At 34.9% G+C, this 14361-nt stretch overlaps 1 protein-coding gene across 12 annotated transcripts in view; it reads left to right on the top strand.

The window, feature by feature from the left end:
* The window catches only part of LOC143250832 (retroviral integration site protein Fli-1 homolog), a 147076-nt gene that overhangs the window by 29555 nt on the left and 103160 nt on the right, over positions 1-14361 (top strand). For 9 of the 12 annotated variants that reach the window (XR_013028374.1, XM_076501898.1, XM_076501895.1 and 6 more), the window contains one exon: positions 9217-9417. The exons of the other annotated variants lie outside the window; for them this stretch is intronic. Coding sequence is in view for 8 of the 9 variants with exons in the window: in XM_076501898.1 (XP_076358013.1) it covers positions 9217-9417 (201 nt within the window). In the remaining variant the exon portion in view is untranslated. The remainder of the gene's footprint in view (positions 1-9216; positions 9418-14361) is intronic. 12 annotated transcript variants of the gene reach the window in all.

The following is a 14361-nucleotide window of genomic DNA, read 5'->3' as shown; positions in this document are numbered from 1 at the left end:
ATTTATAAAACTCGAAACATTGTTAGGGTTGCCTAAGCATGTAAACAACATAAAATGTTGTTACAGTGAGTTGTCTAAGCATGTAAATAAATAATAAAAAATCTTTGAGTAAATTATGTGAAGTAAAAGAAAACACTATTTCGGTAAATTAAATGAGCGTATAAATAATATAAAACTTTATTACAGTGAGTTACATAAAAGAGTTTGAATGACTTTCGTGAGCGTGTAACACAAAACAATGCTATAGTGATATTTTGTTACAAGTTACAGTAAGTATGATTTTGGTTTGCCACGCGATGAATATTCAATAGTGATAGACTAGAAGGAAAGCAGCTAGTCATCTGAGAGTCGCGGACGCTCCAAACATGCTTGCCCTTTCAGGCGTGGGGGCGTTATAACGTTACGGTCAATCCCACTATTCGTCGGTAAAAGAGTAACCCAAGAGTTGACGGTGGGTGGTAATGACTAGCTGCCTTCTCTCTAGTCCTACACTGCTAAATTAGAAACAGCTAGCGCAGACAGCCCTTGTGTAGCTTTGCGCGAAAATTCAAAATCAAACAAACCAACGAACAGTGGGGATGACCGTAACGTAATAACGCCCCCACGGCTCGTACTTAGATCAGGTACGAAGTTTCTATCGCTGTTTAAATTATTCCAGACTACACAAGTTTTACTATTTAAATAAACATTCAACAATCTAATAATGCATTTAAATTCTATTATTGATAATAGTTACTTATTCACGTATGTATCAATCCGCCTGAATTGACGAATTATTTATTTATGGAAAAAATAGAGAAAAACAAACGCATGTGAATAAATATCCATGTATATAGATGTAAATATACATAATAACAACAATAAAAACTGTGGAATATAATACATAAGATTAATAATGTATGGGGAAACCACGATCAAAGATATATAGAGAAGTGTTTGTTGTTCGATTTTGTTAATGAAGCTCGTCTGATTTTTCTTCTTTTAGTGTAAGTCACATGTTTTAATTGGTTTGGTTTGTTTTAAATTTTGCGCAAAGCTACATTGGGCTATCTGCGCTAGTCATCCCTAATTTAGCAGTGTAAGAGTAGAGGGAAGGAAGCTAGTCATCACCACCCACCGCCAACTCTTGAGCTACTCTTTTATCAACGAATAGTGAAATGACCGTCACATTATAACGCCCCCACGATTGAAAAGGCGAGCATGTTTGGTGCGACGGGGATTTGAACTCGCGACCCTCAGATTACGAGTCGAACGCCTTAACCAACGTGGCCAGGTGTGTCGTCAGTTGAAAAGAAATAGAAAGCGGTATCGTCTATATATTTAAAATACAGTACATTTAAATGCTTTCAAAACACAATAAAAATGTGATACTTAGATCAATAGGAAGAAGTCTCAGAACTTATTCGTTTTTATAAACACTTGTTGTTTGGTTAAAGCTTCTTGCACTAAATTCGGTACATTTATATGTTAATAGTGGGTAAAAATACCAGTGACCAAAATGTATAAAAGTTCACAAGAAACAAATAACCTATCAGTACAATTAGATATTGATTTGGTTGCGAAGAAGAAACTGTGTTGAAAATTAATAGTTGATAATATTATGACATTATTAATTTCGTATACGATTGGATGTGTTATGTTAACTGTGTTTTTAAAAATCTAGTACTAGATGTGATCTTGCATTGTAAACATTCTTAAAACTGGATGTGATCTTTCAGTGTAGACATTTTTAATAATACTGGGCGTGATCTCGCAGTGAAGATAATTCATTCTTGTTCAACTGATTATTATGATTTGCTTGCTTGTTTTTGAATTTCGCGCAAAACTACACGAGGGCTATTTGCGATAGTAGTGTAAGACTAGAGGGAAGGCATTTAGTCAGCACCACCCACCGCCAACTCTTGGGCTACTCTTTTACCAACGAATAGTGAGATTGACCGTCACATTATAACGCCCTCTCGGCTGAAAGGACGAACATGTTCGGTGTGACTGGGATTTGAACCCGCGACCTTCGGATTACGATTCGAGTGCCTTAACCACCTAGTCATGCCGAGCCCCCATGTTTTAATACTGTAATGTTCTGTTCAGAAAAACTGTTTGTTTTCACTCATATGCTCATGAACTTGGGAAGGGTTTTTTTATGTTCGTTTAATTTGATTTTCAAGTTACGTCATGTTTCATCTGTCTAAAAGGCTGGACAAGTGTTACACAAAAGTTTGTGTTTTTATTAAACGCCTCTTGTGTGTGTTTTTTTAATTTGTTAATAACTTACATAACTACTTTCATAAAGAAGTGGTTAACATTAGTAATCGTTTGTTTGTAGTTAAGCACAAAGCTATACGTTGGGCTGTCTGTGCTCTGCCCACCATGGGTATCGAAACCCGATTTATAGCGTTGTAAGTCCGCAGACATACCGCTATACCATTTGAAGGCAACGTTAGTAAAGCATTGAGTTAAATGCACGATTTCTTTATCGATTATTTTTGTGGTGTGGTACGATATGCTAAATTTAGGAAGCTTTTTAGAGCGCTTAACTTCTGGTGGATTATGGATTACACGATTAGAAAACAAACTTAGTTAATTTCCACTGTATGTTTTTTTATGAATTTTAGTGATTAAGACTTGGGAGGGGGATGAGTTTGATGTTCAAACAACTTATTGTATAGTTGTTTTTATTTTGCGCTGTGAACTGTATGTTTTTATGTGCGTTGTCTATGTAACGGAATAACTTTGTTCGTTTCCGTGACACGTAAAGCTGCAAAAAACGTTATCTATACATTTAAGCCTAAATGCTTCATGGTTAAGTCCGTGTAACTGAAGGACGTACGAGTTTCTGTATTGAAAGCGAATAAGTGTGGCTAGTCGCAACAATTCTATTATAATAAAATCGCTGTTTAAACTATGTTATTGGTCTAGAAGGTCGGAAGTGTTTTTAATTGGTTGTTTATCTTGGAAATATAGGATTCTAAAATCCAGTTAAAATATTTACTAGCCTGTAATTTAAAAGAGTTATAATTTAATGTGAGGTTAAGGGATTTTGATAAACCGTAAATTTATGATGTTCTATATTCGTTTTTACGCAAAAAATTATAAAATTTAAAAGTATTAGTTTTTCGTATAATAATATTTTGAGCACTTTCCTCATTTTTGTTGTTGTACGTTGGGTTAAGATGACCGAGTAAACTTAAACATATAATTCAATATGTTTACCATTAAGGTTGTTTGGTTGTTAAAATCGCGATCGAGATTATATTATTGGTTCTTTAAATGACAATGTTTTCCTTATTACTAAGAATGTTTAGGCCTTCTCTTTCTGCTGTAAAAGCTGTAACTTGTGATAAAATATACTTAATCAGTGAATAAAGTCAAAACGAAACTATTAATTCTTACAGTGACTTGCGTGTGCATGTAACACAAAGCATTACATTGTTACAGTGAGTTTCATGTGCAAGTAAATAAAACAAACATTATTTGAATCCCGGGTCTATTCATGCCTAAGCCTATACGTCAACCCTGGGCTACGTCCGGCGAAATTAGTACGATGGCGAACAGAAAACACAACCCAATTAAATTAACGTCGCAACGCTTTCCAGCCCGCTTTATGAAAGGTTTTTTCTTTTGTCTTTCGTTCAAAACTTTACGTGAGAAAGCTTAAATGCTTTAAAATCCTTGCAATAACTTCACAATCGAGGTTTCTATATTACGAATGTAATTCAGTGAACATTTGTTGGAAGCTTTATATTTTTAAAATGTTCTTCATATTGTCCAGTGTCATCTAATATGATATGACTAAGATATGTTTTAGCATCGGGTCCTAATGTTGTTGTTGAAATAACGTGCACAATGTTTCTACAAATTTCATAACCTTACCTAACCGTAAAATAAAAAAAAGTTTGAACTTTCATATGATGTAGGTTATATTCTGTAGGTTGTATTCTGTTGGTTATATTCTGAGATACATGGCTACTAAAGTATCTTGCTTTCTTGTTATCAAGAAACTCGGTACAGGAATTAACTAGACGATACCAAGTTTGTGATATTACAGGAACCACTTAAAACAAGCGTTCGATTTTTCTTAAGTTCTAGGGAGATCAGAAACAGGAAACAAACACGGGTGGAATTTCCGGCCGTAAGTTTGGAACAGATAAATATTCCGGAAGTTACTGGTTTGGCCCAACTTCCGGCTAAGAAATCGTGGTTGTTATATATATTTTAAACGCATTGAACGTAGAGTGGGCCCATAAAATGCGAATATAGTGGGTTTAGAACACATGAAGAAGAGATCAAGTTTCAGCATTGCGTGAGGTATCATTAGTTACAAAAACTATAGAATTATCCACAAAAAACATTGTCCTAGAATACAAGCACGTAATCTAACACTTATATTACGATTTATTTACACTTAGTTATAAAGTTTGAATAAAAACAATACTTTTTAAAATTAAGGTACATTTTTTTCGGCTACGGTTTTGTAGTTTGTTAATGATTTCATTATTAGAGTTCTTGAAACACTGTCTCACATTATCTGAAAGTTCATGGTATCATGGCAAACATTACAGAAAATTTTAAATTTAATGAAAAAAATGGTATGTTTATGTCTATAATACAATTTGTATTATTATTTATAAGTTAACGCCTTACGTATCCTTATTGTTATAAAATTCTAGTTGTATTTCCCTATATGATATATACTAAAACCTGATATTTGAGAATAATTTTGGAAATTTCTTTAAATTCATCAAAGTTTTACAGAAGGTATGAAGTACGATATTGGTCTATTTCCTGAACTGTTAGACATTTTCGAAAAACAAACACCACACTGGTTCTTACAGTTGAAAATATGAATTTATAAATGAAAGCTCGGTCATGGCCAACTAGAGATAGTAACTTATCATATGGTTGCTCACTGGACATGGCCGAAGAATATATTTAGACTTGTTGGAGTCTTCAATACGCAAGCACATTAACCTGGATTACACTGTTAGCTCTATATTACTATAAAAACGATTCATTATGTCCGTGTTAGTATCCATCATCCAGAACTGGCTGTCTCTTTTACCATATTTTTCTATGGTTATAGAGCACAGACCAGCGATTCACAGAGGTTACTTTATTTTACCTGGGAACTCTCTGAAATAGAACACATTTTCACTTTTTAAAAGTATATATACTTTTGGTTTGTATTACCCAAACAAGACTGGGTAATAAACGTAGTATTTTATGGTTATTTTAAATTGTTCTATGTTCTACTTGGGCTTTTTTGTTTTGGGATTTTTTTTCCCGAAAAGGGGATAAAAAATATCCCCGAAATAGGGAATATTTTTCACTCTTTTGTGGAATTTGATTTTGAATTTAAACACAAAACCACTAATCACTTAAATTAGTCAATTATAACACTATGTAACACGAATTTTGTTCCTGGATAGTATGTGTTATTTCTTAATTGCTTATGTTGTAAAAATACAGAAACTGGCCATTATTCCCTTCAAACTTTGCTTTTGTGACCTGGATAATGAAATTTAGAAATTAACTTATTTTCTTTGTAAAAACGGGCAAATTCAGTAGCTAAGGGGGAGCAAGGGGGGAAATCTGTTCCCGGGCGCAGCATCGGGGGTAAGTGGCGCCAAATCGGTTTTACATAATTAGGAAAATTGTGTAACAAGGGGGCATGAAAACTGACTTTGTCCCCGGGCGCTGAAAACCCTAGCTACGCCTCTGGGCAAATTTGCACATTTTCATTTACATAAGGTCTGAATAAAACAACATATGAATCAAGATTTACATATATTTATACTAAAGTTATACAAAAATATTTAGAAGTGAGTAGTTTTTCGAGATTTGCGACTGTAATGTAAATCACTTTCACGTATGAGCCCCGGAATATAGTCTCCCATCATGTTTTCATTATACGCTTCCAGGTCACAAAAGCAAAGTTTGAAAAGTCTTTTCCATTTACTTTAGGCTTACGCAATTGGGAAATAATGATTTGTGCCCAGGAACAAGAAAAAGTAAAAGTTTTGTTACATGTGTTATCATTTCATGACACGGTATTAGCAAATTTTGATAAAATAGTTTTATGTTTTTGCATAACAGAAAATTTTCGCTTTAACAGTTGTAAGTGTCCCAATAGTTGTTTTTCCTTACAGTTTACGCTATACATACCTTAAAGTCTCTTGGCCATAACAGTTGCAATTATTCCAATAATTGTTTTCCTTCATAGTTTTACACCGTATATGCCTTAAGGGGTCTTTGCCATAATAGTTGAGTATTGCAGTAGTTGTTTTTCCTTACAGTTTGCGCTATACATACCTTAAAGTGCCTTGGCCACAACATCTATGAGTGTTCCAATAGTTGTTTTGCTTCATAGGTTTGCACCACACATACTTTAAGAGATCTTGGCCAAAATTTCTCACGCTAACACTTACTGTTGTGGATTCTCTGAATACAATGTAACCAGATTAAAATATTTAGGAGAAGGTACATTACCAAATATACTGGAATTGTTTTCAGTACATAATTGAAGATTCCATAGACAATTGAAGTCTGTGTGTTTTCTTATAGTAAAGCCACATCTGGCTATTTGCTTAGCCTACTGAGGGGAATCGAACCCCTGATTTTAGCGTTGTAAATTCCGAGACATACCGCTGTACTAGCGGGGGACCAATTGAAGTCAACTGACTAATAAAATATCTAGGACAGGATTTAATTAATGCGCGTGTTAACATCTTGTCAATCGTATGTGATATTCCTAAAGTTGATATTTTTAAAAAGAGATACTAGATGTCATTTATTTTGGCAGATTCTCTGCGTCACGTGCCTTTATTCGTGACTCAGTAAGTTACTTTTATTCGCTGCTATCACATCACGTGTCTTTACTTGAAACTACATTAGGAAACAAGTTTTATTCATTGCTATCATCTCAGGTGTATTTACTCGTGGCTAAATGACTTAGCAAGTTTTATTCATTGCTGTTGCCTTACATGTCTTTACTTGTGACTAGATACGTTAGCAAGTTTTATTTATTACTGTCGCTTTACATGTCTTTACTTGTGACTAGATACGTTAGCAAGTTTTATTTATTACTGTCGCTTTACATGTCTTTACTTGTGACTAGATACGTTAGCAAGTTTTATTCATTGCTATTGCCTTACATGTCTTTACTTGTGACTAGATACGTTAGCAAGTTTTATTTATTACTGTCGCTTTACATGTCTTTACTTGTGACTAGATACGTTAGCAAGTTTTATTTATTACTGTCGCTTTACATGTCTTTACTTGTGACTAGATACGTTAGCAAGTTTTATTCATTGCTGTCGCCTTACATGTCTTTACTTGTGACTAGATACGTTAGCAAGTTTTATTCATTGCTGTCGCCTTACATGTCTTTACTTGTGAGTAGATACGTTAGCAAGTTTTATTCATTGCTGTCGCCTTACATGTCTTTACTTGTGACTAGATACGTTAGCAAGTTTTATTTATTGCTGTTGCCTTACATGTCTTTACTTGTGACTAGATACGTTAGCAAGTTTTATTTATTACTGTCGCTTTACATGTCTTTACTTGTGACTAGATACGTTAGCAAGTTTTATTTATTACTGTCGCTTTACATGTCTTTACTTGTGACTAGATACGTTAGCAAGTTTTATTCATTGCTGTCGCCTTACATGTCTTTACTTGTGACTAGATACGTTAGCAAGTTTTATTCATTGCTGTCGCCTTACATGTCTTTACTTGTGAGTAGATACGTTAGCAAGTTTTATTCATTGCTGTCGCCTTACATGTCTTTACTTGTGACTAGATACGTTAGCAAGTTTTATTTATTGCTGTTGCCTTACATGTCTTTACTTGTGACTAGATACGTTAGCAAGTTTTATTTATTACTGTCGCTTTACATGTCTTTACTTGTGACTAGATACGTTAGCAAGTTTTATTTATTACTGTCGCTTTACATGTCTTTACTTGTGACTAGATACGTTAGCAAGTTTTATTCATTGCTGTTGCCTTACATGTCTTTACTTGTGACTAGATACGTTAGCAAGTTTTATTTATTACTGTCGCTTTACATGTCTTTACTTGTGACTAGATACGTTAGCAAGTTTTATTTATTACTGTCGCTTTACATGTCTTTACTTGTGACTAGATACGTTAGCAAATTTTATTCATTGCTGTTGCCTTACATGTCTTTACTTGTGACTAGATACGTTAGCAAATTTTATTCATTGCTGTCGCCTTACATGTCTTTACTTGTGACTAGATACGTTAGCAAGTTTTATTCATTACTGTTGCCTTACATGTCTTTACTTGTGACTAGATACGTTAGCAAGTTTTATTCATTACTGTCGCTTTACATGTCTTTACTTGTGACTAGATACGTTAGCAAGTTTTATTCATTACTGTCGCCTTACATGTCTTTACTTGTGACTAGATACGTTAGCAAGTTTTATTCATTACTATCGCCTTACATGTCTTTACTTGTGACTAGATACGTTAGCAAGTTTTATTCATTGCTGTCGCCTTACATGTCTTTACTTGTGAGTAGATACGTTGGCAAGTTTTATTCATTGCTGTCGCCTTACATGTCTTTACTTGTGAGTAGATACGTTAGCAAGTTTTATTCATTGCTGTTGCCTTACATGTCTTTACTTGTGACTAGATACGTTAGCAAGTTTTATTCATTGCTGTTGCCTTACATGTCTTTACTTGTGACTAGATACGTTAGCAAGTTTTATTCATTGCTGTCGCCTTACATGTCTTTATTTGTGACTAGATACGTTAGCAAGTTTTATTCATTGCTGTCGCAGACGAGTAATCTTATTATATACTAGGCTCAGCATGACCTGGTAAACGAGGGTTTGAACTCGAAACTTGAGGGTTGCAGATTCGAATCTCTGTCACCAGAAATATTCATCCTTTCAACCGTGAAGCTTTATAATGTTACGGTCAATCCCTTTATTCACTGGTAAAATAATGGCTTAAGAGTTGGCGGTAGCGACTAACTTCTTCCCCTCTAGTTTATCACTGCCAAATTATAAACAGATAGCGCAGAAAACCCTTGTCTAATTTTGCGCGAAATTCAAACAGACCAATCTAAATGCGGTACATTTATAATAAGAGTGTTGTTTTGCACTAATGGCTTATCCTTTCAGTTAACTACCTGTGAACAACTGTACCAAGGAAGTTTATCAGTTACCGAACAACGATTTTCTGTGATTTCAGATCCATTGTTATGGAGTCCAGAGCATGTGAAGCAGTGGGTCGAATGGGCAGTAAAAGAGTATAGTCTTCATGATCTTGACGTCTCGCGATTTCACGTGATGGGACGAGACTTGTGTCAGCTAACCAGAGAAGACTTCAGTCGCTTGACAAATCCTTACAATGGTGAAATCCTATATGCTCATTTAAACTTTCTAAGACAAAGTAAGTTACTTTTCCCATCAACAGTTAGTTTAGCATGTCAGTGTGTTACAAGAAAGGACTGCGATCACACCGTGTGTGCTATCTTTAAATGCGTTCTTATTATATAAGGTCATCCCATAAGTAAAGTCAGAAATTTTAATACAGAAAGTGCATCATCATTTCTGTCTTTGTAGAAGGCTTTAATGTAGTAGGACGTGTATAAAAATGTTCAGATAAATGAAAGAAACTAACCCAACTCCACTTTTTCAGATCATTAATCAAATAAACCCTAATGAATATGAATGCGTCTGAGGAGCACATTAGGCATATAATGCTTTTATGCGTTTGAAAAAGGCAACAGTGCAGCAGAAACTACATTAAACATTCAAGGTGTTTATGGGGCGGAATCTCTCAATGAAATAAAATGTCGAAGGTGCTTTCAGAAGTTCAGATCAGGTGATTACAACTTAAGTGATGAGCCATGTTCATGTCGTCCTGTTGAGTTTAATGATGACTTGTTGCTAGCTACACTTGATAAAGATTGTGCTGTAACAGTTGAAGAACTAGCACAGAAGCTTAATTCAACCCATTCAACTGTTCACCGTCATCTGCAACAGCTTAAAATGGTGTCAAAACTTGGAAAATGGGTCCCTCATGATTTGACAGAAGCCAACCTTAAAGCTAGAGTGGATATTTGCACTTCTTTGTACTCTCGTGAAGGTAACTCACCTTTCATAGACAGGTTAGTGATTGGAGATAAAAAATGAATATCTTATCAAAATGTTAAGCGCTGTAGACAATGGCTCAGTGCAGGTAAACTGGCTAAAGCCACCTCCACCCTAGGAATGTCTTGTTAAGCGTTTGGTGGAATATTGTTGGTGTAATCCATTTTGAGTTGCTGACACTCAATGTAACGATTACGTCAGACTTCTATTGTCAACAGTTAGAGTGCTTGAATGTTGCACTGAAAGAAAAGAGGCCTGCTTTGATCAACTGTAAAGGTGTTGTAGTACACCAGGATAATGTACGGCCCATACAGCAAGTATCACATCTGCAAAGATTGAAGAGCCTGACTGGGAATAACTTCCACATCCTCCTTATTCTCTCGACCTTGCCCCATCTGATTATCATCTGTTCTATAGCTTGTAAAACTAACTTGATGAAAAAGAGCTTGGAACACATGATTATATCAAAACTACTCTCTCTACATTGTTTTCCTTCCAAGAATTTTATAGAAGTGACATTTAGAAGCTTGTGAACCATTGGCAGGAAGTAATTAATAATAATGTAACATACATTACTGATGAAATAACAATAAAAGGATTTAAAATCCTTTCTCTTTTTCTGAACCTAAAACCGGACATTAGTTATGGGATGACCTGATATTTACAATAACGCTTGAAGAAACCTAATTTATAAAGTATTTTATGTCTGTACATTTTTGCACAAAGAAGACAACCTTATCGGTTGAAATAGGTTATGAATTATTTTAATATAATTTATGTTTATATTATATGTAGTACTCGTAAGTGACATCACATCACTTTATACTACGTCATATTAACACTTGCCAAAAAATTTTAGTGTATTAACATCACAAAGTTAGAGTATAGCGTTCTACAAGGTCAGGGTATAGAGTTCTTCAAGGTTAGAGTATAGAGTTCTAAAAGGTTAGAATATAAAATTCTTGAACGTTACAGAATTAAGTTCCTTGTGGTTAAAGTATGAATTCCGCAAATAATATTATGTTTCTGGTGGTTACAGTATAAAGCACGACAAAGTTTTAATGCTTATAAAAGGAAGTGCTTAAATGTTAGAACGCGATTCTAGATCAAGGTGAAAGTTGAAGTTCTCTGGTTAAGAATTGGTCGCGGTTATCTTATGTTACAATATTACATAGTTTGTTTTGTTTCTGATGGGTAGAGTGTCAGTTTCAAGGTAAACAAGGGCACGATAGTGTACAATGTGTCAATAACGAATGACTCACTACATTATACGTAGCACTTTCTTTAATAGTCATTCAATTTTTTTTTCTCTTGTAGACTAACACCAACCGTGTTTCTTTTCTGTGGATCAAAATTCGATATGAGAACAGAATTGTATCGATTTTAGCGCCACCTTAACACATGATTTTGTACTTTTTTCAAATTTACTACTTATGCTATTTCAGGGCACTTCCCTTTTCTACATCATTACCTCGGGCATGGATTTGATTACAGCGAAACAGTTCAAGCACACAGAAAATATGAATAATATATGTGTGAATATAAGACTTGAAAGTGAAATGTGTTTTAAAAACGAGGCTCTCTCTCTTTTAGATTTGACTTTGTGTCTCCGATCATTACTGGCTGTTTACTTCAATGTTTTCCTATTAATATTTGAATAACAATACATTTACGGATCCCATACTAAATACACACTGCGATTTATTCAAAGCTCTGTGCATGGCTTTAATAGAATGAAAAATCTCTGCTCCGAAGCTTTGCATATAAGTCTTTGTTTTACACTTATATATTAAAAATTAATCGTGTGAAACTTTGTATGTATATCTAACAGCATCGTATGATAATTGTATCTGCCAAAATATGTCAGCTAGAAATACTTTATTATTCCAGCAGATTTATACTCAGTAATACTGTTATTGCTTTGCTCATGAAGTGACAATTTTTATACAGATATATAAACCTCCAAATTTTCGAATATTACAGAATGTTAACTATCTGATACTGTCTTAACAGTTGTGTAAATTATCGAATTTTTAGAGTTTGTATATGTCTGTATGCTAGGCGTACAAAGCAGGTAACAGACTTATTGCATTCATAGACATAACAATTACGCTAAGAATGAAACAATAACCTGGTTTGGGAAAACTTCATGTGTATATAGTAGACTATTTCAAATTTCCATGAGTGTACGGAAGTGAACGGTATCTTATCCGACATATGAGCTAAATGGCAAGGTTAGAGATCCTACTAAGATTTAGGTACAACCAGCCCTAATTTGGAACTGGTGATTAGAGTAGAACGATTATTCATCAGCTCCCACCGCCTATACTGCTACTGTTATCCGAATAGTGTATATCACAATTAAAACGTTCGCAAAGCTGAAAACTTGAGGTGTATATTCAGCAGCATATCGTGGCTCGAGCCTTAGACCTTCTGTTTTGTAACTTGGCACATTAGCGGCAAGACTATACCTGACCCAACGTTAAATGTTTAGTGAAGAATAGGGACAGGCATGGTTAGATGGTTACGGCGCTTGACTCGTAATCCGAGGGTCGCGAGTTCGAATCCCTATTACACCAAACATGCTCGCTCTTTCAGCCGTGGAAGTGTTATAATGTGACAGTCAATTCCACTACTCATTGGTAAAAGAGTAGCTCAAGAGTTGACAATGGGTGGTTGTGTGACTAGCTGCCTTCCCTCTAGTCTTTCACTGCGAAATTAGGAGATAGCTAGCGCAGATAGCTCTCGTGTTGCTTTGCACGAAATTCAGAAACAAACAAACAAATTGTTATGAAGAGAAAAAACAACTTCGATCCTCTGTAGACTTAACTGGAAATCATAGTCTTTAAAATTATAATATGATGTGAACTTACCTTCAAATGTTGTCGTGTAGGAAAACATTAATACACTCAGATATACTGATGGTTTAGTTTTAATGGTAGTAGTTTCAGAATGTCAAATACTCCTAAGATTTATTCATTACAGAAACTACTGAGCCCTCTTTCAGTGAGTCCCACTTTGTAGATCTGGATATCGACTTTACAGACAGTAACGCTACACGTTGTGAGTGTGAAGAAAACAAATTGATTTGTAGCTTTTAATTGTATTCTTTTAAAATCAAATATAACAAACTACTTAAATCACTGTTTTCATAGATAATCAAAAATTGATTAGTAATTTCGGTAAGTTATTTAGTTATTTAGAGACTATGCTGGTTCCAATGAGCAATAAAGCAATATGGCAAGATGTCAATGGTTTACATTGGAATAGAACTATGCATTGGGAGTTTGATAGTCTCTGCTTAAACCATTCTTTTGAAGCGAATGCTCAACCTTTATTTTTTTATTCAAATTCCACTAATGTCATATACCTGTAATTCTAATTACCTTTTCTCGTAAACTGCCGTTTCTTTTATTCCTATCTTGGGTCTGTTTATTTGTTTGGTTTGATTTGTTTTCATTTTGCGTAAAGCTACACGACAGCTATCTGCGCTAGCCATCGCTAATTTGACAGCGAAAAACTACAGAAACTTCACCTAGTCATCACCAGCTCTTGGGCTACCCTTTTATCAACGAGTAATGGGATTGGCTGACACATCATAACGTCCCCACAGCTGAAAGAATAAGCATGTTTCGTAGGACTGGAATTCGAACCCGCAACCCTCAGATTGAGAGTCAAGGTCATTTATCAAAAGTGATATTTTAGTACTGCTACTTTTACTTCAGTAATACAGGTCACCCGCTTATTTATGTCATAACAGTTAGGACTAACAAAGTATATGTATCTTCTATTTAGAATAAAATATAACATTTTTCCTCCTTACACGTTTGCTCAATTTCGCACATAGCTACCCGAAAAATCTCTACGCTAGCCGTCACTAATTTAGCATTTATAGAGTAGTAAAAAAGAAGTTCTTCAACACCACCCACCGCCAACTCTTGGACTACTCTCTACTAATGAAAAGCGAGGATGGATGTTTTCGCATAACGCTTTCACCGCCGAAAAAGTGTGCATTTTGGTGACGAAATTTGAACCCGCGACCCACAGATTGCGAGTCGAGTTCCATAACTACCAGGCCATGCAAGAAAGGATTCCCTTTCCGCCCTACATGAAAAATATTTTTGATAGATACATCGATAGAGTATATTAATGCAGCCAATGTGGTGGTTTAACTCATTATGACATTTATCTTTCTATAACGATTTTTATTAAGTGTGTGAGAAAAACGTTCACAGTAAAG

Source organism: Tachypleus tridentatus, chromosome 5, assembly GCF_004210375.1.
Source record: "Tachypleus tridentatus isolate NWPU-2018 chromosome 5, ASM421037v1, whole genome shotgun sequence".
Classification (NCBI taxonomy): Eukaryota; Metazoa; Arthropoda; class Merostomata; order Xiphosura; family Limulidae; genus Tachypleus; species Tachypleus tridentatus.
This window is presented reverse-complemented; position numbering and strand designations above follow the sequence as displayed.